Source organism: Branchiostoma lanceolatum, chromosome 10 (genome assembly GCF_035083965.1).
Source record: "Branchiostoma lanceolatum isolate klBraLanc5 chromosome 10, klBraLanc5.hap2, whole genome shotgun sequence".
Lineage (NCBI taxonomy): Eukaryota > Metazoa > Chordata > Leptocardii > Amphioxiformes > Branchiostomatidae > Branchiostoma > Branchiostoma lanceolatum.
The window spans coordinates 13,049,423-13,074,834 of record NC_089731.1 but is presented as its reverse complement, the minus strand read 5'-3'; the positions used below and the strand labels follow the sequence as shown (position 1 = coordinate 13,074,834).

At 40.9% G+C, this 25,412-nt stretch overlaps 1 protein-coding gene across 1 annotated transcript; it reads left to right on the top strand.

The window, feature by feature from the left end:
- Positions 1 to 753: 753 nt before the first annotated feature.
- LOC136442977 (protein amalgam-like) lies at positions 754 to 24,746 on the top strand. Its single transcript, XM_066440022.1, has 9 exons — positions 754 to 1,210; positions 6,600 to 6,953; positions 19,205 to 19,255; positions 19,534 to 19,827; positions 22,216 to 22,500; positions 22,938 to 23,177; positions 23,635 to 23,709; positions 23,985 to 24,167; positions 24,650 to 24,746. Exons 1-9 carry the CDS (start codon positions 1,156 to 1,158, stop codon positions 24,718 to 24,720), a joined length of 1,608 nt encoding a protein of 535 aa, XP_066296119.1. The 5' UTR covers positions 754 to 1,155; the 3' UTR covers positions 24,721 to 24,746.
- Positions 24,747 to 25,412: the final 666 nt, after the last annotated feature.

Genomic DNA, 25,412 nt, shown 5'->3' with positions numbered 1-25,412 from the left:
ACTCTTACTTCTCGCTTAGCTTCACGTAATGCTTTTAGTCTTTCAATCCCTCAATTACATTTGAGACTAATGTCTATTCCCACCTTACATCATTGTAACTTGGATGACGGATAATAGGGAGACTAATTAACTGCATTACAGAAGTCGGTACGCATATTAATGATCATGTTTCATCACCTAACACCACATGATTACTCACGTCTATGTCATCGCTATGAAATGAAATTAATGTGTTCATTAGGACTACCCGACACTCGTGTAAAAATTTGTATGAAGACCTGTACTCCTGTGGTTATATATAATATTCTTGTCAATACAAAAATCTCCAGAGTGCGCGTTTAACAGCGGGCGGTTTGAATGTGGTTGCTACAATCAGATGGAGGCCCGACGGGGCTCATAAATGCATCTCAATAAGAATATCTTCATGTACGTTATCTTCAGAATACGTTTTTGAAGATGCTGGCCTGAGGCGATAGCGACGAAATAGGCCACCCTCTATCTTTCTTGTCAAAGCATCACACGTAAAGTAACGAGAAGGCCGCCCCTGTTTTTTAGAGTAAAGCCTTGCTCTGTCGTGTTTGAAAATTACGTTACGTGGAACTTGTAGTGGTTTAGGCGTCCATTATACTTATTGCGAGACGAAAATGAGCCCCAAGGGATCTATCAAAACGTCATGTTTCCTGAACAATTCTGATTGTCATCTGCTCAAGAATAAGTGAGAACCCAGGCCCCATTTTTGCTCCTGAAACATGCATGAGGATTGTCGTCTGCAATTCGGTTGTAAAAGAAGCGGCGTGAGGGATACCCTCATTTGCATATCTTGAAGATCGGGCCGGCCGAGAGAAAATCCACGGAAAAGTCCCCTTTATTTAAAACGTGACCATTAGGGACGTTTCATAGCGGAGGGTGGCTCGGGTTGGATATCTCTCCGAGCCAGGTGGGGTCGTTTGAAACACGCCATCGCCGTTCTGGGTCTAATGTTATTCCGTGAAGTAGGGGGATGATTTTTTGTCGAAATTTGATCATCGCAGGTGGTCATTCATCGTAGGCAGCCGATTGTGGGCGGCGTCGACGGAACTGCGAAGGAGAATCACACTACTGCAGCCCTCAGCCGTACGGACTATCGTCTAAGACTACAGCAAGACAAGACTCAAGATGAAGACGTCGTCCACGCTTGTCTTAGTACTGTGGATACTTGCTACAAACACCGGTGAGTGGAAATGTCTTGAGGTACTTACAAATGTAGCATATGGTTATGATAAGTTCTATTTTGTCACTTCGAGTATCGAGTGACACGTTTTGGGTGAACTGTTTCCGATACTAGACCTACTTTCGCTGATTGGAAATGCACATAATGCAATTACCTGTAAATTCGACCTAATCTGTCTACTCAATATCAATTTAGTCGTTTATTTAGGCATTCACAACGCCCAGTTTAACTATGTTTGTAGCACGATATTGTTGCAGTACAGGCCATTGTCCTGAGTTGAATTTCTAAAATAGCGAGGTAGAATATTGTTCGATGGAGAATGGAAACCAAATTTGGAACAAAAACTGCAATACTGTATATTTACTGTGTCCTTGGAGCTATTAACTGTGACCGAATCGCAAGGTGCCTGTGATAAACAGTTAACCCGGACCACGCCTTCCGCCGTGCACTACTTAACCATTGTCTCTTGTTGAGGTCGACCCATGTTCTGTTTTGTTAGGTCAAAAATTCAACCACTATACAAAAAAAAATCTGCTGACAAGCCGTAAAATGCACAAGGCGGTACGAGAGACGTGTCTATTAAAGAATGCTAGCCTTGTTTTATTTCTCGGTCGAACTGGTGTCGCGCTTCGCCCCAGTGGAACCTTTCAGGCAAAGGTCACTTCAATTTCGATTTTATACCAGTGTAGCTACAGCAGGCCATTTAACACCTGCTTCCTGTGTACATAGGGGTCTCCTGAGGGAGGGAAGGGGATCACAGGCCCGGGTTGAGACTCTAAACCATTTTCCACCGTCCACTGGTCATTCGTGATCTTTTTAACTCCTCCATGGCTCGACTCAAAACACCAAGGTGACCACATTCGGCCATTTCTATGTGTGGTCGATGTGTGGATCTAGAATGCATGTGTGTGCTGGTATCCAGGCTCGGGTTGATACTCTAGACCATTTTCCACCGTCCACTGGTCATTCGTGATCTTTTTAGCTCCTCCATGGATCGATTCAAAACACCAAGGTTCAGCCACATTCGGTCATTTCTATGTGTGGGCAATACCTGGATCTACAATGCATGTATGTGGTGCTATACAGGCTTGGGTTGAGAATCTAAACCGTTTTCCACCGTCCACTGGTCATTCGTGATCTTTTTTTTAGCTCCTCCATGGCTCGATTCAAAACACCAAGGTTTAGCCACATTCGGTCATTTCTATGTGTGGTCAATGCCTGGATCTACATTGCATGTGTGTGCTGGTATCAAGGCTCGGGTTGAATCTCTGAACCATTTTTCATCGTCTACTGGTCATTTATGATCTTTTTTTAGCTCCTCTATGGCTCGATTCAAAACACCACGGTTTAGCCACATTCGGCCTTTCTATGTGTGGTCAATCCCTGGATCTACTATGCATACGTGTGGTGCTACCCAGGCTCGGATTGAGACTCCAAACCATTTTCCACCGTCCACTGGTCATTTGTGATCTTTTTTAGCTCCTCTCCATGGCTCGATTCAAAACACCACGGTTTAGCCACATTCGGTCATTTATATGTGCGGTCAATGCCTGGTTCTACAATATACAAGTTGCTTTATAACAGGCTCGTTTTTTCATCGAATGGTTTGGAATATGGTATTTTGAAATATGTATCTTTACCTTTGTGCAAAACTTTAACTAATTCGATGAACAAATGAGCCTGTTATGAAACCACTTGCTTACTTACACACCTTCGCTGAGTTTGCTGCTATCCAGATCGACACATGTAACAAAGACGGTCAAACTTTAATTTACATTTAGAATGAGTTAACGCGAGGGAAAAGACGGATTGCCAGCAGTCAATACGTCAAACGTCAGCCGTAAGAAAGGGGAAGGCTCTTTGGAAACTCCAGCAGGAGATAGGATGAGTTGATGGATGTGTTGGGAGGTTACAATCTCTAAGGGTAGCAACTCATCTTCGTCGACCAGCCCAGACATTAAATCAAGTGCTATCTCTAACAAAAAAGTAGAACTTATCGGAAAATTGTGTCCACACGTATCGGTGCAACTTTGCCTGGTTTCAACTGATAGATGAAAAACGGGCCTTTCGTATTGTTAGGATAGTTCGGACCGAACACACCTCAAAGTCAGCGAAAAGTATCTAAATGGACGTTACGCTGGAACAAGTGTACTCTTTTTGCACCTGAAATTTATCCTCAACAACAATGCAGAATTGGCCTGTTATCGTGCCATCAAATAGTACATGTACTTTCAGACATTGACGTATCACCCCCTGGCCATAATACTTGCAAGTTTTTCTTTGTATAATCAGAAAAATTATTAGAATTTTGAAGCAGGCCTGTCCGAAGTACAATGGGTGCCACCCCTTCGCCAACATTTTATTGATGTCTATCTATACTCCAAACATGGGGTTGTGAACCCGTGGAGCTTATGGGTTTCCAGGTAGAACGCTTATTATTCTGGGGAAAAAGGATTACATCGTCAAATCCCTCCTCACTTTGATATGTTAGCGTTTAACAATTAACGAGAGAGGCGGTTAAGTCGACGGGGGCGCCCTCCGATGAATGTGGTATTCAATACGCCCTGTTTGCGATATGAAAGATTGATGAAAATAGGTCTGATAATATCTACTTATTTTGGGCGCCTTTGTCGAACTGCAGTCATGTGTGTTCCCCGCAGAAGACATATTCCCGGGGCTTAACTTGCACTGTTCAGCTCTATGCAGCAACACGGGCGGGAATTACACGCAACGAGACCCCAAACCCTCAAGCGGAACTCCTAATATTGGATTTTTGCGAGAAGAGCTAATTTGCGGGCGGACGGCTACATGTAACGATTTTATGACGCTTTGGTGCTTGATTTATGTCTGCGCTAACTGGCTTGTGGTTTGAGTTGTCATCAGCACAAAAAAAGACTGACTAAACTCAGGTAGAATTTGAAATACTGGCGTTCCCCAGGGCTTCTGTCAGCCTGTGTGCCAGTTGTCAAGAGGACAATTTGAATCACGCCCTGTTCCCGCAAAACATCTAAGTTTTATTGCCTAAGATTTAGCCGTCGACGCGCAAATTGTAGGCTAATATACACACTGCGACAGCAACTGTCTAAGCATTACCTGTTTTCTACCTCCCGCATACTAGGCTATCATAATTATTGCAGGGCAGTCCTAAGAGGACGTATAGGAAGGACTGTAATTTTGTGCTTGACTGTACGCCAACATGATTAATGACGTGATCGTTATTTTCTTCCTTTAAATGCTTTAAAAAAAACATGACATACTACATGGTATTTTCGCAAATGATTGACGAGAGAACCGCTCACTATTTTCTGCTCGCATTCATTATTGATCACATGTAATTCTGGGATCGTGTGAACATACGGCGCCTATAGAACTCACGGGTACGATAACGGAGTGAGTTGTAGCAGGGGAAAAATGCTGGCTCTGCAACAATTGTAACGGGCGTTCAATACAAGCCTAAGGGAGGGCAATGCTGATGTATGGTTGTCGTGACCATGCGCCCTTTTTGCTGTAAGCAGATCAAGAAACGATATACATTTTCCAAAGCTCATGTCAGTTTTGTATTCAGAAGACACATCGTGGTGCTAGTCAACCTGGAACATACAAGTTATCCCATCGTAAATTAAACTTCGAAGACGTTTTAAAATCATCAAAATGATAATTCATTCATGCATTCATTCATTCATGTTTATTGCATGTTCATGCCCTTCCGGGCTAAATGCATTATAAGTAATACAATTGTGCATTGTAATAACAGAAAAAAAAATGAAGAAAACTATTCTATGTTCTACCTACTTCTAATAATAATAAGCAGATCAAGGAACGATACACGTTTTCCAAAGCTGGTGTCAGTTTTGTATTCAGAAGACTCATCGTGGTGCTAGTCAACCTGGAACATACAAGTTACCCCATCGTAAATAAAACTTAAAAGACATTTTAAATCATGATGATGATGATTTTGCTTCAATAATACCATACAGCTACAAAATATAGCTTTTTCATACTTCCTGAAAATGCAGGAAAACTACACTGTCATATCATATTGGCATAAAACTTTGTCTTGAATTAACCTTTTTAAAGACTACTTCAAGACATCCTAAATTGTCTTAACCTCATTAACATATCTATTCAGAGTTTTGGTATAAAACCTGGTGTTCTCAGTCCTATCGTTAGTCACTGACGAAGGACAGTGGATACTGTCTGAAACGTCTGACTGTTTCAAAATCTTATCCAGTTGCTTGAGTAATTATTTTTGGCGTATCTTATTACCTGGATGTCTAACCTTCATCAACATATCAAAATATGATTTACATTTTCTTCAGCTCGTTTCAGTTTTATATACACATATCTCATCGTGGTGTTAGTCAACATGGGACATGCACGTTAATCCATCTAATTAGATCAAACTTGTATTTTTAGAAGATATTTCAATTCATCATGATGATGGTTTTACTTCATTAGTGTGATATCATATAGCTTCTACAAAATAACGCGTTTCTTGTTTTTCCTCAAAACACAGTAACAACTACGCTGTTTGCCATATAAATTTACCACTTTATTTCGTCTTCTGCTTCTTTGTTGATTTCCTCTGCCAAATTTAAGACGTTCATCGAAACCCGAACTTCAGTGCACCGGAAATAATAGGCTGAATTTATTGTCCACTGACACAGGGTCTCGATAGGCTAGTTCTACCAGAAAATAAATTGCAAACGCACGGTTGTCATAAAGTAGGTGAATTATTACAATTCCCATACAGTCGCAGATACTGCAGGAAGATGGTACAACACGAAAATGAAAGGCCTTTAATCTCAGGCTTTTAAGTCATGTTTATCAAGACAAGATATGTTCTGTCTATACAAAAAGATATATATCAGAGCGTTTAATGGAGATATGCATATAGAGTTTTGGCCGGTGCACAGTGGTAGTATACCTCAGAACGAAGGCATACAGGATACATAAATATTGGGTAGTTATACTTCCAGGGAGTATAATCTAACGCACTGACCAATCTCATCGTAATTTGATAGATAAATGAGGATGTACTTAACTAGACAGTGCGACTAAGGATACGAGGCAAGGCAGCGAGCATACGTTCAGCTATAAATCTGAAACTTTTGTGTCAACAGGCTTTTCTGAAACTTTGACGTGAAACAGAATGCATTATACATGTCGGCTTGTAAATCTCAACTAAATGTTATGCATACATTTTGAGACTCTTATTCCACTAAGGAGCGGTTTTGATGTTTTGTACTTTCACAAGTTTTTAAATCTGTAAATGTCTTCCTTTGCTGCAATGTAATGATGGAATTTTGTACTTGGATTTTATGGTATTATGTATTGTACTGTAAGAGTCCAATTGTAATATTTAATGTTATTTACGTTGTGTTTGCAGAAACGGTCAATTCGCAGAGCCAAATCGGCTTGGCTCTACCGGACGATGTCAACACCGTCGTCGGCGACCCCTCCGTCCTTCCCGCCGACTACTCCACGGAACTGCCGGTGATTTCCATCACGTGGAGCAAGCTGGCCAGCGATAATGAAAAGAGGAGAAACACCATCATGTCGTATGACCCTAACACTGGAACCGTTAACGCATTCGGGGACTACAAGAACCGAGTCAGTCTTACTGACAAGGCCTCGCTGCGGATTGACTCCACCGACCTTTCTGATGCGGGGACCTACGTACTGTCGCTTCTGATAGAGGACATAGGCACAGAGGAAGGCTTCATCACACTCAATGTTATGGGTAAGTTTCATTTGCCTTTTACAACAACAATCTTCTTGACACAACAAAAGTACAGCGACTTTTGTAAGGTCTTCTACAACTACATGTATACATGCAAACAAACAAACAAGTGGACACAAAAGAATTATCCTACGTATAAGTTTACATGTTTACGTATCACGTATACATGTACTACTATTTCTAAGATAAAACATTCTTTGATATATATGCCTATTTATCACTAACAACACTATTTCTAGGGTCAAATAAGGGTTGTCTCCTTCTAGAATGTAGTTGGTTTTTTTAGATAGACTAAATACTCTATTAACCAACCAGTTAATATTTATGCTTTTCCTCTAGGTCCGGCGTATTGCCTTCTATCTGTTCGCATATTTTTATTTCTTTTTTATTTCCTTTACTATCAATCAACAGAAAATGGTACAAGACGTTCTCCCTCTGCTGAACCTAACCAACAATTTGTATGTAATCAGGACTATATCTTATCATTGAACACGACAGCCAAGTTTTTATGCCTCACATGGGTACTTTTCAAAGGCTTGATAGAATACATTTGTGAATATTCTCTGAGCGTACAGGATTACAATTTTTCATTTCATTAAAACTAATCGGATATTTAGTGGTCTATATGCAGTAAAAACATGCATTCCAATCTAACTTTAAAATGAAATCGATTTTGGCGCATGCAATTTTATGCTGCCAATATATTCAAAGCTGTTATTAAAATGTTTTAACTTAAGATAAAAAAGATTTATGAAAACATAAAGCATAAAATTGGAAAAATGAAATGCAACAACTTTTTAAAACATGCTCACTTACTTACTTAATAGTCTACTGCTACCACGTTGTAACAAGTTGATGATATATATCTTTACTTTTACTTTTGTGGTACTGTATTTGGTTCTATGATGAAATATAGATGTAAACCTCTATTCACATCAATCCGCCGGGTTAAAAAACGCCATTTTGAAACACAGTTGGTTTGAGAGATCTGTAGTGCAGCACCCCCCAGGTATGCACAGTTTAGATACATATATGTACATTACACTTAGGGACGTTTGGATGGAAGATCTGTTTTGACGTAGATCAGGGTGGCGGAATTGTGTACCCTGGTGGAATTGTGTTAGTAGATGTTAAACGAAAAATTGCGAACAATTGAGAGATCTCTAGTGCAGCACCCCCCAGGTTTGCACAGTTTAGATACATATTTGTTTGGACGTATCTATTCAGGGTGGTGGAATTGTGTACCCTTGTGGAAAATGTGTTAGTATAAGTTATATAAACAAACTTTAAGGCTAAAGAAAACCTATAAAGCAGCAACATGGTGCTACAGTGTCCCTGTTCCAAATCGTTACCGTACGTCATACACGTAGACGGCGTTACGACAGTGATAAATGACGTTGTCAGCACATGTTACGATAGAAGGCTGCCTAAATCCGCCTACATGTCTGTCTTTTACAGGTATACACTTAGATACACTGCATAAAACGTGTGGATATACAATGTGTCAATACGATGTAAGTAAAGGGTAAAAACACAAACTAGATGCTATCATGAAAGGTTTAACATCATTTTTACATAACTACATCCATTCCCACATCTACTATGATTGCAGTAGCCGGATAATTTTGGAAACATGAGAATTAAATAGCAATCTAAATGATAACGAAACGGATGGCAATCACTCAAAAAGGACTATAAGGAATAAACTATATTCGACTCAATTTTACCACAATGAAGGTAAAAGCTCGATGAATTATTAACAGCGGCTTACAATACAATCAACTAGTAGCCATTCCCAATAGGCACTTATGGGTATGTTATTATCTCAGTACATATTTGGTAAGTAGTTTGTATACATGTTTCTATGACAAGGAATTGAACGTAATTACCAATTCATAATATAGATGATATTGAATTTGTACTCACTGTCCGACTTAGTGCATGCTTTCGAACGTACAATTTACATATTCGATTGTGTCATATGAAATTACTGTCAGTAATTTACGATAGTTTTTATTTTCATTGTGGAATAAAAGACTAGATGAATAAGTTAGTGGGCTCCCCCAGAAAGATGATGTAGCGTAACCGCAAAAACTACCAGAGGATTACATCTGGTCTCAAGAGGGGAGTAACGTCTTGTAAGATCGATAGAATAGTAAACGCGATTTTCAAAAAGGAAAGTGAGCTTTCGTGAGAGAGTAAGCTTCTATTGGCACCATCTCAAAACACAAAAATGATTCATTCTGTGACTACGTTTTTTGCCGATGTTGATGTGATACAAATAGTGATGTACCTTTGTGAAAATTCTGGTATAATTTTAAAGGGCTAATACTTCTTTCAAAATCTAGTTGACGGTGAAAAAAAAATTACCAATTCTATAAATCATATGGCAGATCCCCAGAATATAAAATGTACTTATAGATAATCTTACCGTGTCAAATGATCTCCTTTTTTTTACAATTCATTTGTACATATATGTAACGTTACTGGAGGAAAATACCTATATTTTTCTTTCAACGTGCATTTTAGAAAAAAAGGGCCGGTATGGTAATATTGAAAGTATGTATTCATTCGGACGCTACCGTGAAAATGACATATGTTAAAAATTGCATGGCATATAATAGCATGGCATATAAGCGCAGTGCTTTCCCTAAAATCATAATTACAGGACCCAGGGGGGAAAAACATAAACTTTAGATATTTCTTTACCTCGGTTTGACTATCAATAGCAATTGCATGCTTGGGAAGGTCTCTCATATGAAATACGAGTGCACTAAGACGCTTTGCGGCGGTGTATTATATAAAGAAGAATACATGTCTGCGGATCTGACATATACATCATACTAATGGCACCTCTCAAGCTGACCATACCCGGCCTCTGGTGCTTACAATGTACATTAAATCAGCGTCTAACAACAGAGAGTGCAGAAAAACATCTTGTAAGAGAACAGAAGATGCAAGGGTATGGAGAGTAGCTCAATGTGCGCTAGGCTAACCATCCATCTATCATCTGCGCTTCGCAAAGTAACGGGACACTCCAAAGGTCCAGACATAAAAGCTTTCAAGGTCAATACTGTCGACCATTTGAAGGGAGAAACAAAAGCTCTTAGCGCTGTAAAAAGCCATCGGCGTTCTATAAGAGGCCGTGGGATATCATGAATAACTCTAAATTCAACTCCGTGTCTTTCAAACAAGTTAGATGCTCTTCCAAGGACAACACGTTCTAGTATCCCATTTAGATATTATGAAAATTTGAGTTTTTACTATTCAGCTAACGCTTGCCTCAGCTACCTCGCATCTTTTGATTTTCAACTCTTAACTCTAACAAGTTAGATGTTCTTCCAAGGACAACACTTTCTAGTACGCCATTTAGATATAATACAAACTGTTTTTATCAAACAACTAACGCATGCCTCGCTTATTTAACTCTTCAACTCTTAACTCTAAATTCAACTCCGTGTCTTTCAAACAAGTTAGGTACTCTCCCAAGGGCAACACTCACAAGTAGTCTATTTAGATATTATGAAAATGTGAGTTTTATTATACAACTAACGCTTGCCTCCACTACCTCGCTTCTCTTGATTTCCAACTATTAACTCTAAATTCAACTTCGTGTCTTTCAAATAACTTAGATGTTCTTTCAAGGACATCATAATTATCCTTTATCCTTATCTAGATATTTCAAACAATGGAGTCATTACTGTACAACTAAAGACGAATAACGCTTGTCTCTAGTATCTCGCTTCTTTTAATCTTGAACGTCTTGCTAACTTTTGACAAAGAAGCCTGGAGGCTATGGAAGCCTGGTAATGGGGAGCGGTTAGATAAAAAGCTTAGAGCGTAACTTCAATCAGGATTCATGTCGCACCTCGTGTCGTAATGGTGTCGGTTACTACCGTCGTGTTTAAAAGATTACGGTTATGGTAGATTGGGTTAGGGCGTGGTTACGTTCAAGTACGTAGAGATGATCACCTATCTTACTTTAAACGTCCTCTATTGTTAGAGTACAGCTATTATTCAATCCCGCCCTGGCAATTTGTTATAATATCTTAGGTAGTTTCGGTCTTCAAATTCGCGTTTAAGGTACTGTCACACTTGTGCGTATATTCAAGGGCGTATGAGGTGCGCATGAACATTTTTTTTGGTTTATGTAAGTTTGCAGGGAAGAAGATGTTTTCTACTTTGACCTACCGTTGTGCAGCCTAGTTATCAAACCAAAGAAATGACTTCTTCGGCCGCAAACTTAACCTAAACCAAAAACTTGTTAATACGCAACTCATGCGGACTTGTATATACGCACAAGTGTGATAGGGGTTTTAAGCAGGTTGACATAAAGGGACATTTTACTTACGTGTGTTATGACTCGTACGTTACGGTTGCTGTACATGTTTATCATTATTCCAAATGACAGTTACTCAAGCAACCTGATAAGATTTTGAAATAGTCGCTATGTCGTGCCAAAAACAATCACAGTCACACTGATTATTTAAAAATCTTATCCAGTTGCTTGAATTTTTTACATATTTTTTAACATATCTTAATACCTGGATGTCAAACCTTGGTCAATGTTTATTATTGTTGTTATCATGTACATTATAATTATACCCTTTGTACGTGGTAATAGTTTTGTTGTCATATCAGATTTAATGAATTTCACATAAATAAAAAACATATATATTTACTCCTTTTGTATTTAAGGAAAATACAAAATGCGAAATTAAGAAAAAAATTCAACTTGCTACACAGCATTCCCCAGAAGAATCTACCTTTTCTGGCAATGGTTCTAAGAAGTAACGTATGCTGACTTATAACCACCTTCCACTAGAGCGGCGACGTCGCTGCGGCCTCGCTGCGATCTGAAATTTGAAAGATACATAGATTCATAGATACAGAAGAAATCTTTTTTACTCTTTGTAGGTTATGTTGTGGTTCCAGTTATGCCTTTGTCTTTTGCATGATATTCCAACTATGAAGCCAATTGTTACAAAAGTCCAGTTTAAGCCCCCCTCTCACTGGACCCATGGCACGCTGGCGGCATCGCTGCGTCCTAAACTGGATTTGTGTTACCCTTGACTTTATAATAGGAATATCATTAAAAACGTAAAACTATGACCAAAACGCCAACAAAACACAAAAAGCTTTAAAAGATTCGTTTTTGGTCGATGAAATTCGTTGAGTGCTTTGTCAATTCGATTGGCCACAGCGACGCCGCCAGCGTGTCGCGGGTCCAGTGAGAGGAGAGCTTTTGGTCGCAGTGAGGTCTCAACGCGATAGCCGTGTGGTGGAATTGGGGTCTTGATTGATGAAGGACCCCTATGTTTTTAAAAGACTGTCTTTGCAGTAAACATGATGACAGGAACAGTATCCTAAACTTCGATTGGTGAAATCCCGCGATATCGTGAAACTACATTAGAGAGGGAAACACTTTCATACCAGCACTTATCAAGGAATATCTGTTTCCGTCTCTCTCCCTTAAAAGCAATCGATACATAGCCCGTAGTCTAACATACACTTCTGACCATTGCACCATTTATTTCACAAAGCTACAAAAAATAAGAGATACAAAATCCTTGTGCGGCCATGCCGTTTCTTCTTTTTATTACGATTCAAATACAAGTAAACAATACAAAAACCAAAAAGCCACAGAAATCAATGATACAAAAGTAGACCGCGCATTCAATGGCAAATGATAGATACTACAATGAAAATTACATAATAATTAGAAGAAAAAATAACTGAGAGATTAATAGAAGTTATCCATAATCTTACCATCAATGTTGAAGGCAAAGAAGCTGCTAGGACCTAAGGGTCATTTGGAAGTTTCCCTGAAATTTAGACCGTTAGAGAAACTTTCAATGTGCCAAGAGGGGTGAAAAATAATACACAATAGGTAGAATAAAAAAAGAGCTAAAATATTTTTATAAGTAATGTCCATATGATACTATCAATCCTGGCAAGAAACTTTGAGTGTCTAAGAGTCATTTGAAAGTTTCCCTGAAATTGAGACAGTTGGAGAATGTGCCGTACCAAAGGGGTTATGATATAGATGCGACCTGGCATGGCAATCCCATGGGCGCCGAGCAAATGTGGATGTTGACGTTCAGTGCGGGTAATTAAGGTGGCCCTACAGCCCTGCGGAGAAAACCGCATACTTAATGACGCGTGTCCAGGTAGGCCATCTCATGGAAGCGTTGTTTCCACATCCAGGGAAATGTCATGACCAAATGGTTCAGCGATGTGCAAAATGGCACAGACGTCATTTGCGGTTTCTTTCTATCGATGTGAAGGCCGTACCAAAAGGAATGTCCAATGCAATTTTCTTCTATGTAATTTCGAAGTATGCTCAAGTAACCAACCTCTAACTCATGTTTTTTAAACGTGACTCGGTTCCCTTGACGCAAAAGAAACGTTGTAGAAATCACGTCAAAATCGTACTAAAATGCACAACTTCTAACGTTTTAGCAACGTCAACATCGTTCCAAAAGATCTTTATTAGCATTTTGCAGACATTCAAGATAACAGTCTGAATTATAACTAATTTACACAAAATTGATTTAAGATATTCATTATTTTCAAGAAGAACGACTTATTAAAATCACAGAGATCAGCAATACAATTATAAAATACATAATATAGTACAGTACAGTACAGATTATTTCAGTGCTTGTAATCTATATGGAGGGGTTCGACATTGAGGCTTAACGAGATTTGTTGTGGAGCAGCGTTGCACAACTTCTAACGTTTTAGCATCGTCAATATCAGACAAATATCCAGAACTTCTAACGTTTTTTTAGGATTTATACTGCACTAAATTGACAGGCACGGTAGGGCAAAATATGAATTCTACGTAAAGAGTCTAAAATCATATCAAAACGTCTTTAAATCCTGAATCGACAAATATTTCAAAATATTACACAGCATTCAGAAGAGTAAAATACAAGCACAGTACCTCTAACTAGAGAATATCCGTAAAACGTGTAAGGAAAGAATGCGGATCATTGTGTTCAAAACAAGTTGTGAAACAAATTCATCGAAATGGCCAGAATTGATGTCTGGCTTAGATACTAGCAGTAGACCCGGCAGTTAGACTGCTTTACCCCTGTGGAATAACTACTTAAGTCCTTGCAGACCACTTTTCTATATTGCATTTTTATCCTATAAGAGCAATAAAGTGTTGTCCATGCATCCCTTTTGTCCTTGGAATTTCCTCTGCATTACTATAACACCAGTTATTCATTTCTCTTCAATTTTCCGTCCCAGAAGGGAACTATTTGTATGCTGGTTGGCGACGCTTTATCCATTTTCTAAAAAAGAACCTCACCTTTGTCACTCCACGAGTCCCCAGTCCCCTAGTCGCTTTTAAATTAATCATACAGGGAGTCTTGTAACAGCCAAGCGAGACGCGATGGAGAATTTGCAGGAGGGTTGCTCTATAATTAGGCCTGTGTTACAAGTCGTGTTGCTATGCATTATTGATGGAAATAGCCCATGTGAAAAATGACAAAATTCTATAGCCCGTGGCCCATTTAAACAAACCACGGGCCGACTAACACTTGACGACGCCAACCGAATTGGGTACCACTTCTTACGGCAAATCTAATTTCAGATCGTGTCGGCTTGGTCAAAGGGGGATTTCCTGTTAAGGTTCCCCACTAGTTTTCTCGTTAAGATATTAATGGATTATGGAGATCCGCTCAAGTCTTCCCTACAGGTGTACGCTCTAAAGCCCCCGTCACAAATCAAGAAATTAGCTCGGCCGACTTGTCGGCGAGCTCCAAATGGCGATTTTCGGGCGAAGTACGACCGACGTCCTGCCGATTCTACGGGCTTCGGGCGAATTTTCGGAGCTCGGCCGACGTTCGCGTGTCACTGGAAGCTGCGCTTAAATTCAGCGAGGCCTCGGCGACGATTTTTGAACTCGCACAGCTCGTCAACAGTTTGCCCGTAGCTCGCCCGAGCAACGCCCAGCGCTCGGCCAATATTCGGGCGGGCATCCGAGGATTTTAGACCCGATTTTTGATCGGTCGGAGGTCGCCCGAACTCTTCGGCCTCGTGCGAGCCTCGCACGGGCCTTGAACAATAATCGGACGACCGTCGTCAGTGTTCCGGCCGACTCATGAAAAGTAAGGCGTGCTTCGGGCGAGCGTTGTGCAGGTGTTGATGGGAGCTTGGACGGGCCTCGGCCGAACTCCTTCTTGTTTATAGATAAAAGGAAACGACAGTTTGGTTTATAACATAAGATGATAAATGATACTGTAATATTAACTAATACTAATTTCAACTTGTCGAAGAATGCTGCCAAACTTTTCTAATAAAAGACAATTCAATGCAAAGTTAAATTTTCATTCAAAAAAAAATTATAAATAAAATGTTGACACCGAAGACAATGCTTCTTGTTTCAATTTGTATATTAATGAACTGGGGCTTGACTTTTGAGGTTTGACTTCACTTCCTGAGTTTTTTCTCCACAAAATGACTAGTTGAAAGTCCACTGAGTCATTATAGATCTATGTTTGTCTGCCGAGGCACGCCCAGGCGTCGGCAGGGCGTCGATAGGCTTGTCAACGGTCGGTCGAAGCTCGGACGGCGTTCGCCCGAGCTTCGGTCGATTTCTATTTGGTGAACATTTTTGGATCGGGGTTAAACGACTGATCTGTTGACTTTGTGGCTCCTGCACTTGTATTTTGATTGGTCTATAACAAAATTCCTCTTTATGTGATTATTTTCAGTGTGCCCACCTACTTCACTTGTGCCCTACAGATTTGCCACAACTCAGAAAGTAAAGTTGGTCCAAATTTGAGATTGTTACCAGGCCATTTGATCCTGACTTCGTCCGTGTCCAAGAGATGGTACCGTCTTATGTGGGATTCATGATTATTAGCGTTCGACGGACGTCGCCCGAGCTCTGTTCAATTTGTGACGGGGCAGGTTTTCAGTGAAAAATACGGTCGACGCTCGGGCGAATTTGAAATTCGGCGAGCTTCCGGCGATCTACAAAATCGGCCGATGCTCGCATGAATTGTGACGCCGGCTTAACGACACGCCGACAAAAGTCCACTTTGCATTTAATGTATACCTTTTCCCACCCACACACACCTACGGGGAGATTAACAAGTAGACATGGGAATAAAAGGACGCAGAATGAAATATAATAAAGCCAAATTTATGAATGGTTTAGGATATGAACCGAGTAAACCCACAACAGGGCTGCACTACTTGTAGCTAATGCGATCAGTGCACCTTGCGGTGATCCTAACGTGATTTGTCAGATTCTTCCGCCGTGTACAATGCCCGTGCGGTAATATTTACCACTGAGAGGACCTCGTAGGTTTTCTCTTCCGCACACAGGAGATTGTGAACGTGGCGCATGGCATAATCCAATTGGTTTCTAATTTCATGGCGGTTGTAGAGTTTACATCCGTACCCTCCTCGCCCCACTGCAAACAGCGTGAAGGACAATGGCGTTTAACGTCGGTGAGCCCCCCCCCCCCACCCAACCCCTTCCACGATATTTGGATACTTCATTTAGTCCATTAGGCCACAGCAAGTAAATTTTATGGATGACATCCTCCGCAGACTCCAAAATTAATGAGATAGGGCGAAAAAAGACAAGGCTGGCAAATAACAAGATTCCTATATTTTCAAATATTTCAAAATATGATATCATGACCAACAGGTCTTTTATTCCTGTATTCAACCAATGAGGTTTCATATATAATATAAAACCTCCTTGATTCAACAGTAAACATGTCCTTGTAGATGTGTATAAGTATACATCTCAATAGACTAACTACAACAAATGCAGAAAAGACATTGTTGTACCATCATCTGAAGCAACTACACTGGGTATTCATATGCGATGAAACAGCTTAGACTGTCAACATTAAACTGTTCTTGAAAATATGTATACAGCTGAATTAACTAGAACAATCGCAGAAAAACAGCTTGTCATACCATCATGGGCAGGAACTACACTGGGTATTCATATGCAATGAAACACCTTAGACTATCAACGTTTACGACATATTTGCCCATTTTTGACATGTTGACCACCGTCGGAGGGCAATGAAATTTCTTGTTTTTTAGTTCGAAATCAGGTGAAAATTAATGAGCGCGCTGATGTCATCCATAAAAATTACTTGCTGTGGCCTTAGCTAACATAGATTTGTCAGTACCTAGAAAGGAAGAAAGAGAGGTAGAACACGGAAAATTAAAGATGAAAGGATAATATCACAGAGAATGGAAGGCATGACACTAATTGAAACACTAAGAAAAACAGAAACCGGGAAGGGTGGAGAAAACTGGTTGCCAGATCTTCTGAGATGCCCCAACGGTCAACTTGATAGTTGGACTAAGGGATAGAAGAAGAAGTCTTCGTAGACATAATTTACAAAACAATTACCAGATTAACAGTAACAAATTAATATATGAAAATTATATTGAAAGCTATTTACAGGCTATTCAAGTTGATATGTAGCTGAAAAATACTCCTGCCGAAACTTGCTCTTAGTTGTTTATTATATGTCAACTGGCAAAGTGTTCCATGTTAGATATAGATCTGTACATGAATGGTCTTACTGTGATATTTAATTTTTGTTTCTGGCTTTAGTAGCGTTTCTAGCTACGCACTTACGTCCATGATTTTGCAAATCCACAATATATTCACCAACACATCTTCGACAGATAATTATAAACATAAATGAAATATGATTCAAATTGATAAGAAATTCCCAACACCGGTATATATAAGAGCTCACAGCAAAATGTTATGTTATGTAATTATAGCGTAATTAGCTGTATATCACATCCCACTGCGAGCCCATTCAAAAACAAATCAAACTGTCTCAGCTATCATTTCTATGTCATTAGCGCGCAAATTTATCCATGTAATCTATAACGTGAAGAGTAAATAGACGATTATGAGAAGATATCATTGTCCTAGAATTAATTAACCACAAAAATAATTCCTCAAGCTAACGGATAATCTTAAAAGTTAACTTTCCTGTCGAAAGTGATTGAGCATTTTGTACAAACCCAATCATATCTGTCCCGTGGATTGCTTTGTCAAATACAGGCGTTAGATCCTCCCTTGGGGTACATATTGCAAGAAAGTAGCATCACTCTACTGATGGTAATTATAGTCTTTTCATCATCTAAGTCAGGCGACAATAAAGCATGTAGCCGAACTTTGCGGTCTAGTTTTAATTTCCTTCACGTATTGCCCCAGGGTTCCCCAACTAAAGAGACTAAGCATAACCAATAAGCATTTCAAAACATCTGAGGGGCATAATTTCTTACAAAGTATGATGACGTCCGACGTTATTATAGCCGCAGGTGTTCTACTACAATGCAATAAGTTGCTGTTTGTTATTAAAGGCTGTGAAAGTATTACTAGTACAGTATCTGAAAGTGAGAGTAAGGACTATCGCTTTTTCACGGACAGCTTACAGTACTGATAAGGTCTCTGTCTGAAAGTGTAGTTGGTTTCTAGACATACGCGTTAAGTATGGTACGTGGGGAGAATATAGTAATGGTTCGTCTTTCATGATTATGTCTTCCATTTCTTGTGTTGCCTTTCTTTTTTATATTTCTTTGAGATTTGTATTTCGCTGTCTTTATAGATCTAGGTCGATACTTTGTTAGTTCAATGTAAACTATTCTGTTTCATTTTTCGCGCTCTCTTTTGGAGTTTTTAGTTCATTATATTTAATAAATCTAGCCCGGTACCTTATTAGTTCAGTGTGAACGGTTCTGTAATTGTAGAGCGCATTCTCATGCATTGAGACTTTCCTCATTACTGAATTGTATGTGTGTTCGTGTGTGTTTGTGTGTGTGTGTGTGTGTGTGCGTGTGTCTTTGTGTCTGTGTGTGTGCGTGTGTATGTATGTAATACTATGTTTGTATGTATGTAATACATATTATGTATGTGGAAGAACAGCATAACTCAAGAAGGCCTGAATGGATTGTATTGATATTCCATATTTGGGTAGTTGTCGATGATTAGATTGGACCGCCATGCAACTTTCTAAGGTACTGCAGCGAAACTTCCTGTTCTGACATCATGTTTTATCTCCGTAGTTCCTTCAACAATAGAGGTGGGCCCGTCTAACCCATACGTGGCAGAGTGGGGTGAAACGGTGACATTGACGTACCTCAATATAATTAGATTTGTGCCCCCTAGCGACTTTCTAAAGTACTGCAGTGAAACTTCCCGTTCTTACATATCGTTTTACATGTGTTCATCTCCGTAGTTCCTCCAACAATAGAAGTGGGTCCGTCCAACCCGTACGTGGCAGAGTGGGGTGAAACGGTGACCCTGACGTACCTCAATATAAATAGATTTGTGCCCCCTAGCGACTTTCTAAAGTACTGCAGCGAAACTTCCCGTTCTTACATATCGTTTTACACGTGTTCATCTCCGTACTTCCTCCAACAATAGAAGTGGGATCGTCTCACCCGTACGAGACCGAGTGGGGTGAAACGGTGACCCTGACGTATCTCAAGATTTGCGCCCCCTAGCGATTTTTTAAGCGGAACTACCTGTTTCGATATCTCATATTACATGTGTTTATCTCCGTAGTTCCTCCAACAATAGAAGTGGGCCCGTCCAACCCGTACGTGGCCGAGTGGGGTGAAACGGTGACCCTGACGTGCCTCGTCACCAACGCCATCCCCGCCGTCACCTTCCTCCGCTGGGAGAAGGACGGCATCCCCGTGGACGGCATCGCCGAGCAGAGCAAGTACTCCGGCGGGAACCTCGACTCACCCTCCCTGCTGATTCGTCACGTCATGAGGGCCGACGCGGGAAGGTACACGTGCATCGCTAACCATCCGGTCAAGCCGGCCGCTGCAAATATCAGACTGGACGTTCTTTGTGAGTAAAGCCCCTAATCTCACTGGACCCGCGACACGTTGGCGACTTGCTGCGACCCAGCGATTTGACACCGCGTTAAACAAATTTCATCGATAAAAAGCGAATCTTTTTACGCTTTGCGTGATCTTTTTTTTTCTTTTTAGTCATACTTGTACGTTTGCATGGTATTCATGTAAAGTCAAGGCTAACTCAAATTCAATCTAGGACGCAGCGAGGTCGCCAACGCGTCGCGGGTCTCGCTGCGACTTGAATTGGATTGGTCTAACTTGACTTAATAATTGGAATATCATTCAAAATGTACAAGTATGACTGAAAAGACAACAAAACACACAAAGCATAAAATGATTAGTTTTTGATCGTTGAGCTCTCAGTCAAATTTCAAGTCGCAGCGCGATCGCAACGAGGTAACCGCCCTGGTGGAGGTATAATTGGCCACTATCTATGACAAATTGAATGTCTTCTGCTTCGTTATGTCAGCAGTGTTTTATAGGTTTACCGGAGAGAAAATATCCAGAGGTGATGTATTTTGGTTAAGCTGCAACCAACCGTGACAAACACACAATTCAGAAGTTACGCAAGCACCTGAATAAGGTTTCAGTCAGACAGCCTGACGTTTCAGATAGTATCCGCTATCTTGGGCCGCTGACAAAATATATAGCGGATGCCATCTGAAACGTTTGACAGTTTACAAAACTTATTCGGTTGCTTGAGTAACTTTTTTATTACGTGTTTGTCACGGTTGGTTGCAACCTAGCTACTAGATACGTCGATAATCACATAGCTACTAGATGATTTTGATAACGTATGATGATGAATAACTTTTGTATTATGCATCTATTACCTGGATGTCTAGCCTTCACCGACGTTACCAACTGAGACAAAGTTTAGTACACTTAATAGAGAAAAGTGTTAACGTTCGGTAACAAAAAGAATACCATGAAGTGTGGATAATATGTGTGAAAAAAAATAATCACATCTTCCATCTTCTACATGAAAACCCTCAGGCACTCTTGTTAAGTTTATTTGTTTCTTTAACAGATCTCCCCTAGTGAGTATTAAGTCTAGACACATACTACACTAAGTCTAGTTTTTCCTGGAGTCATAGTAATTACAAACACATTGCATTACCCAACCTATTAATACATTAACATTAGCTCAGTCTACAATAACACTTCGAGCACTCGCAGCCTATACTGATCCAGACTATCAACAACATTGTTAAAAATGAACGTTGAACGTTGGCTATGCCGACGATGTGACCTTGTCCAGGACACTTTTAGCACTTAAGGCGGACGAGGACAGGTCAGTCGCTGAGGAGTCGTCCCACCTTGACTCTTGGGCTAGTGAACAGAGGATGCTACTGAACGGCATGAAGAGCCAGCTGCTCCAAATATGTTTTTGCAAGCGGGTTCCTGTGCCACCTGCATTGACCCTTGGGGGAGAACCAGTGCCGGTTGTTGACTCGGCTAAGGGACTTGGGTTCATTCTGGATAAAGATCTCACTTTCAGTGAGCAAGCGAACTCAATGGTAACCAAGGCCTCGCGGAGACTTCATTACCTTAGACTCCTCACCAAACAAGGCATGAGCGTGTCCGACCTTCTTCAAGTGTATACAGCCCTGGTCAGGCCTGTGCTTGAGTATGGTCATGTACTCCTGGTCGGCTGCAGCAAACAACAAGAACTGGCAATGGAGAGGGTTCAGAGGAGAGCCTTAAGAATCATATCTCTTGGTGGAAGGAGGAGTCTTCCAACCCTTCCAACTTTGAAGGGGAGACGTGAGCTTGCTGCTCTCAAATTGTTCAAGCGCATGCTCAAATCAGACCATCCGTTGCATGATCTGGTACCAGATGTTGGGTCAGAGGCCACTGGAAGGTCTCTAAGGAACTCTGGCGCAATCAGTGTCCCCTTAGGCAGGACGAACAGACTGCACAACTCTTTCCTCCACTATACCATCCGTTTGTACAACAGTCAACTGCAGTCTGCGTCATAGTTTGTTGTTATGTTATATTGTGTACATAATGTTATATGTAAGATCTACGCAATTCAGAAGTGCATGTATCTGAATGAATTATATGTACTTCAGTCATGTTGGATCAAAGAAATAAAAGATTTGAAAGATTTGAAAAAGAAGAATGGAGCTCAGAGTTCAGAGTCAACATTTAGATATATGTAGATTTGGTCGTCATGCTACCACCAATACTGCAAGGGTCTTTTTGTGTACGTTTGTGTTTTCAGCCTGTCCTTGAGGTGTTTCTTGAACGTTGATGGTGCGAATTATTTGATATGTTGTGGGAAAGTGTTGCATGATCTTCTACACCTGTAAATCTTTATTTTTTGTATATATTGATTTGGCTGTTCAGTCAATTGTATTTGTTTTCCTTCCCCTAGTCCCTGCCTCGATCATCAGTTTCACTGACTCCACCTCGGCGACTGAGGCGGACCCCATCACTCTGCAGTGTGTGGCTGATGGCAACCCCCCTCCCAACATCACGTGGGTCAAAGATGGCGGCCGGCTCAAGTCAGCCGCCCGGTCCCAGCCCGTGTCCAAAGATGTCCGCGCCAGTTCCCTGGTGCTGTCCAGGGTCAAGCTCAACGACACCGGGGAGTACAAGTGTACGGCTTCCAACGGGATCGGCAAGAGTGACGCCAGGACAATGCGACTGTCCATACGAGGTATTTGGTAATACTTGGAGGTTATAACCTCCTTGGTATAAGATGCTATTCGCATATGTCCTTTGAAAAGGACTGTCTTCATTGATCGTCTTCTTCTTCTATATTTACCACATCCACAAAATCCCTTCCAATGTATCACACAGATTTTTCCGATACAGGTCAGCTTGAGTGCATGGCTGTACTTACAACAACCCTGTCCTTGGTGCTGATTGATCATTTCTGTCGTTTTTCCAGCTGTAGTCACAATTGCATGCAACCACCCTGTCCTTGGTGCTGATTGGTCATTTCTGTCGTTATGCAAGCAGTAGTTACAAACACCCTGTCCTTGGTGCTGATTGGTCCTTTCTGTCTTTATTCCAGCTGTAGATCATTACAACATGTGGTTCGTTGGTGATGAACAGGCAATGACATTGTGTCTTTGGTGTCCTATTTCCTAGCCGCTCGAAAGAAGCTGAGTTCAGCCATCGTTGCCGTGATTGTCGGCGCCACTGCGGGAGGCCTCTGGCTCGTCATCTGCGTACTCTTGGTGGTGTGGTTCATCAAGAGGAGGAGAAGTCAGAAGGAGAAGAAGAAGTTCGCGTTCTACTACAACATCGGGCGCAGAGACCAGGGAAGGATGGAGGGAAAGATGGAGATGGAGGAAGACAGGGAACCTCCGCCTTATGCGTCTCTGCCAGGTGTGTGTCCTTCTTTTCAGCTCTCTCTCTTTCTAGAGATCCCTGCATGTTTCTCTCCCTCTCTTTATGCACTTATGCAGTTCGTGTACTTTTGTTATTTCTCCTTCTCGCCCGCTTTCTTCTTCTATTTCTTTCACTCCCCCTCTCTCTCTCTCCCTCTATCCCTCTCTTTCTCTCTATAAATATATGACAATACAGTGATTTTTGCATTTCATATACTTTTGTTAGCTTTTTTCTCCTTCTCTTACGCGCCCTTTCTCTTTCTTCCTCTCTCTCTCTCGCTGTATATATATATATATAATGATGTCATACTTCTTGCAGTTCGTGTACTTTTTGCGAGAATGCAGGTGCGCCACCTATCGTCCTGATCGAAAATGACACAAGCTACTCACAAGGTGACTGTAGCACACGTAATATATTTCATAACGTTTCATCCGATTTTGTTGTTGTGTTACAGAGAAACCTACAAATCAGAAGTCGGGATATGCAGGCATTGAAACGATGAGGAAATCTGCAAGTCAAAAATTCAAAGGTACTTTATCAGTGTGTATTTTAGTATCATTTTACAATATGGTATGTGGTTGGTTGGTCGGTTGGTTGGTTGGTTGGTTGGTTGGTCGGTTGGTTGGTCGGTTGGTTGGTTGGTTGGTTGGTTGGTTGGTTGGTTGGTTGGTTGGTTGGTTGGTTGGTTGGTTGGCTTGCGTAATGCATTGATTGATGTCAGTTTCATTCACCCAAAGAATATCCGTTTGATCACACTAAACGGGGACAAATTTACTGACCTTACTTTACCTGTGTTCTTCCTAGAAAGAAGATACGCCAAAGCTCTCTATGCCTATGGCCCGCGGGAGGAGAATGAACTCAGTCTAGAGCCCGATGACGTCATCGAGGTGCTGGAGGGGGAAGATGGCGGCTGGTGCCTGGGTTACCTGAGGGGCAGGATAGGCCTGTTCCCCTCCAACTACGTACAGTTTATCCCCGCTCGACAAGGTTTGTCACATAAACATTTGCAGAGAACACAAAACTCGAGCCATTATTATTTGTCACTAGTTCACAAAGCATGGCCAACGTTGGACTCATAACTGTTGTAGTCATTGTATTCTTACTATATTCAGACATATGTGAAAAACAGAACGCATTTATGAAATTATAGTCGTTGTTTTCTTGTTGTTGTTTTTTTTTGCCTTTGGGCAGACAAGGACGACATGACACTGAACTCAAGTTTTTATAACTTATATTAACAGTGTCACGTACAATAACCTTGTCTACACCTGGTTGGAGTGAGGAAAGTGGTGTAAAACATCGGTGGCGTCAGGGGATTCGAACCCGGGACCACTTCGTTCTGGGTCGAAAACCCTGACACAAACCCTATCAAAAACCCTGCCGTTACGCAACACGACCCCATTTTTTTTTAATATACAGCTTATATCCTATACATATACAACAATAATCATATGTCTTTTAATTTGCAGTTATGGCGGCGAAGGCAGGTGTGCTGTGTAAGGATATTGAAGACGACACGCCATCCAAGCGAAGCATCTAAAGTTATGCAAAACACAATAGCTGTAGCTATAGGGTACTTGATATCCATTCAAAAACGGAGAGGAGTTTTGAACGCGTTAACGAATGTCTGTAGAGATAACAATGCTGAAAGGCTGAAAGCGAAGGCATTTGTTATTACAATTAGCTTTAGGTGAAGGAATTTGTGACAGCTATGTAATACTGGTGGATGTAAGTATCAACTACAGGGATTATAGTACTGGCTCTGCGACAACTTGTACACACATGGTATGACTAATCAAATGTAAAGCAATGGTCCTTGAACAGAAGGTTTATGACTTTAGAAAAAGTTTATGACATTTCCCTTATGTTTCGCGAGATAACAGGTACTGCGCATGACCCTTGCGCCTTTGAGCCATGCTGTTTCGTGGATGGTGTGTTTGACCTTGACGTACCCTTGAGAGTCGTGAAGCCTTGGTGGGGCTTATATTTTGTGAAACGTGCGTTCCTTGGAGCTGCGTTAACTCCGCAGTGGAAGTTGTTAGCCCCTTTATGGCCTAATGCCGTTGTCCTGAAGGGACCCACAGTGTTAGTTATAACTTATGCAGCCTTTCTCAATCTACGCTGGATTGTAGTATCCTGGGCCGCCATCTTTCTTTCCACTTACCATGAATAGCGAGTAATTAGATGTGAGGTTCAAAGGACTGATACCTTTGAAGCCATAGTTTTTGTCCT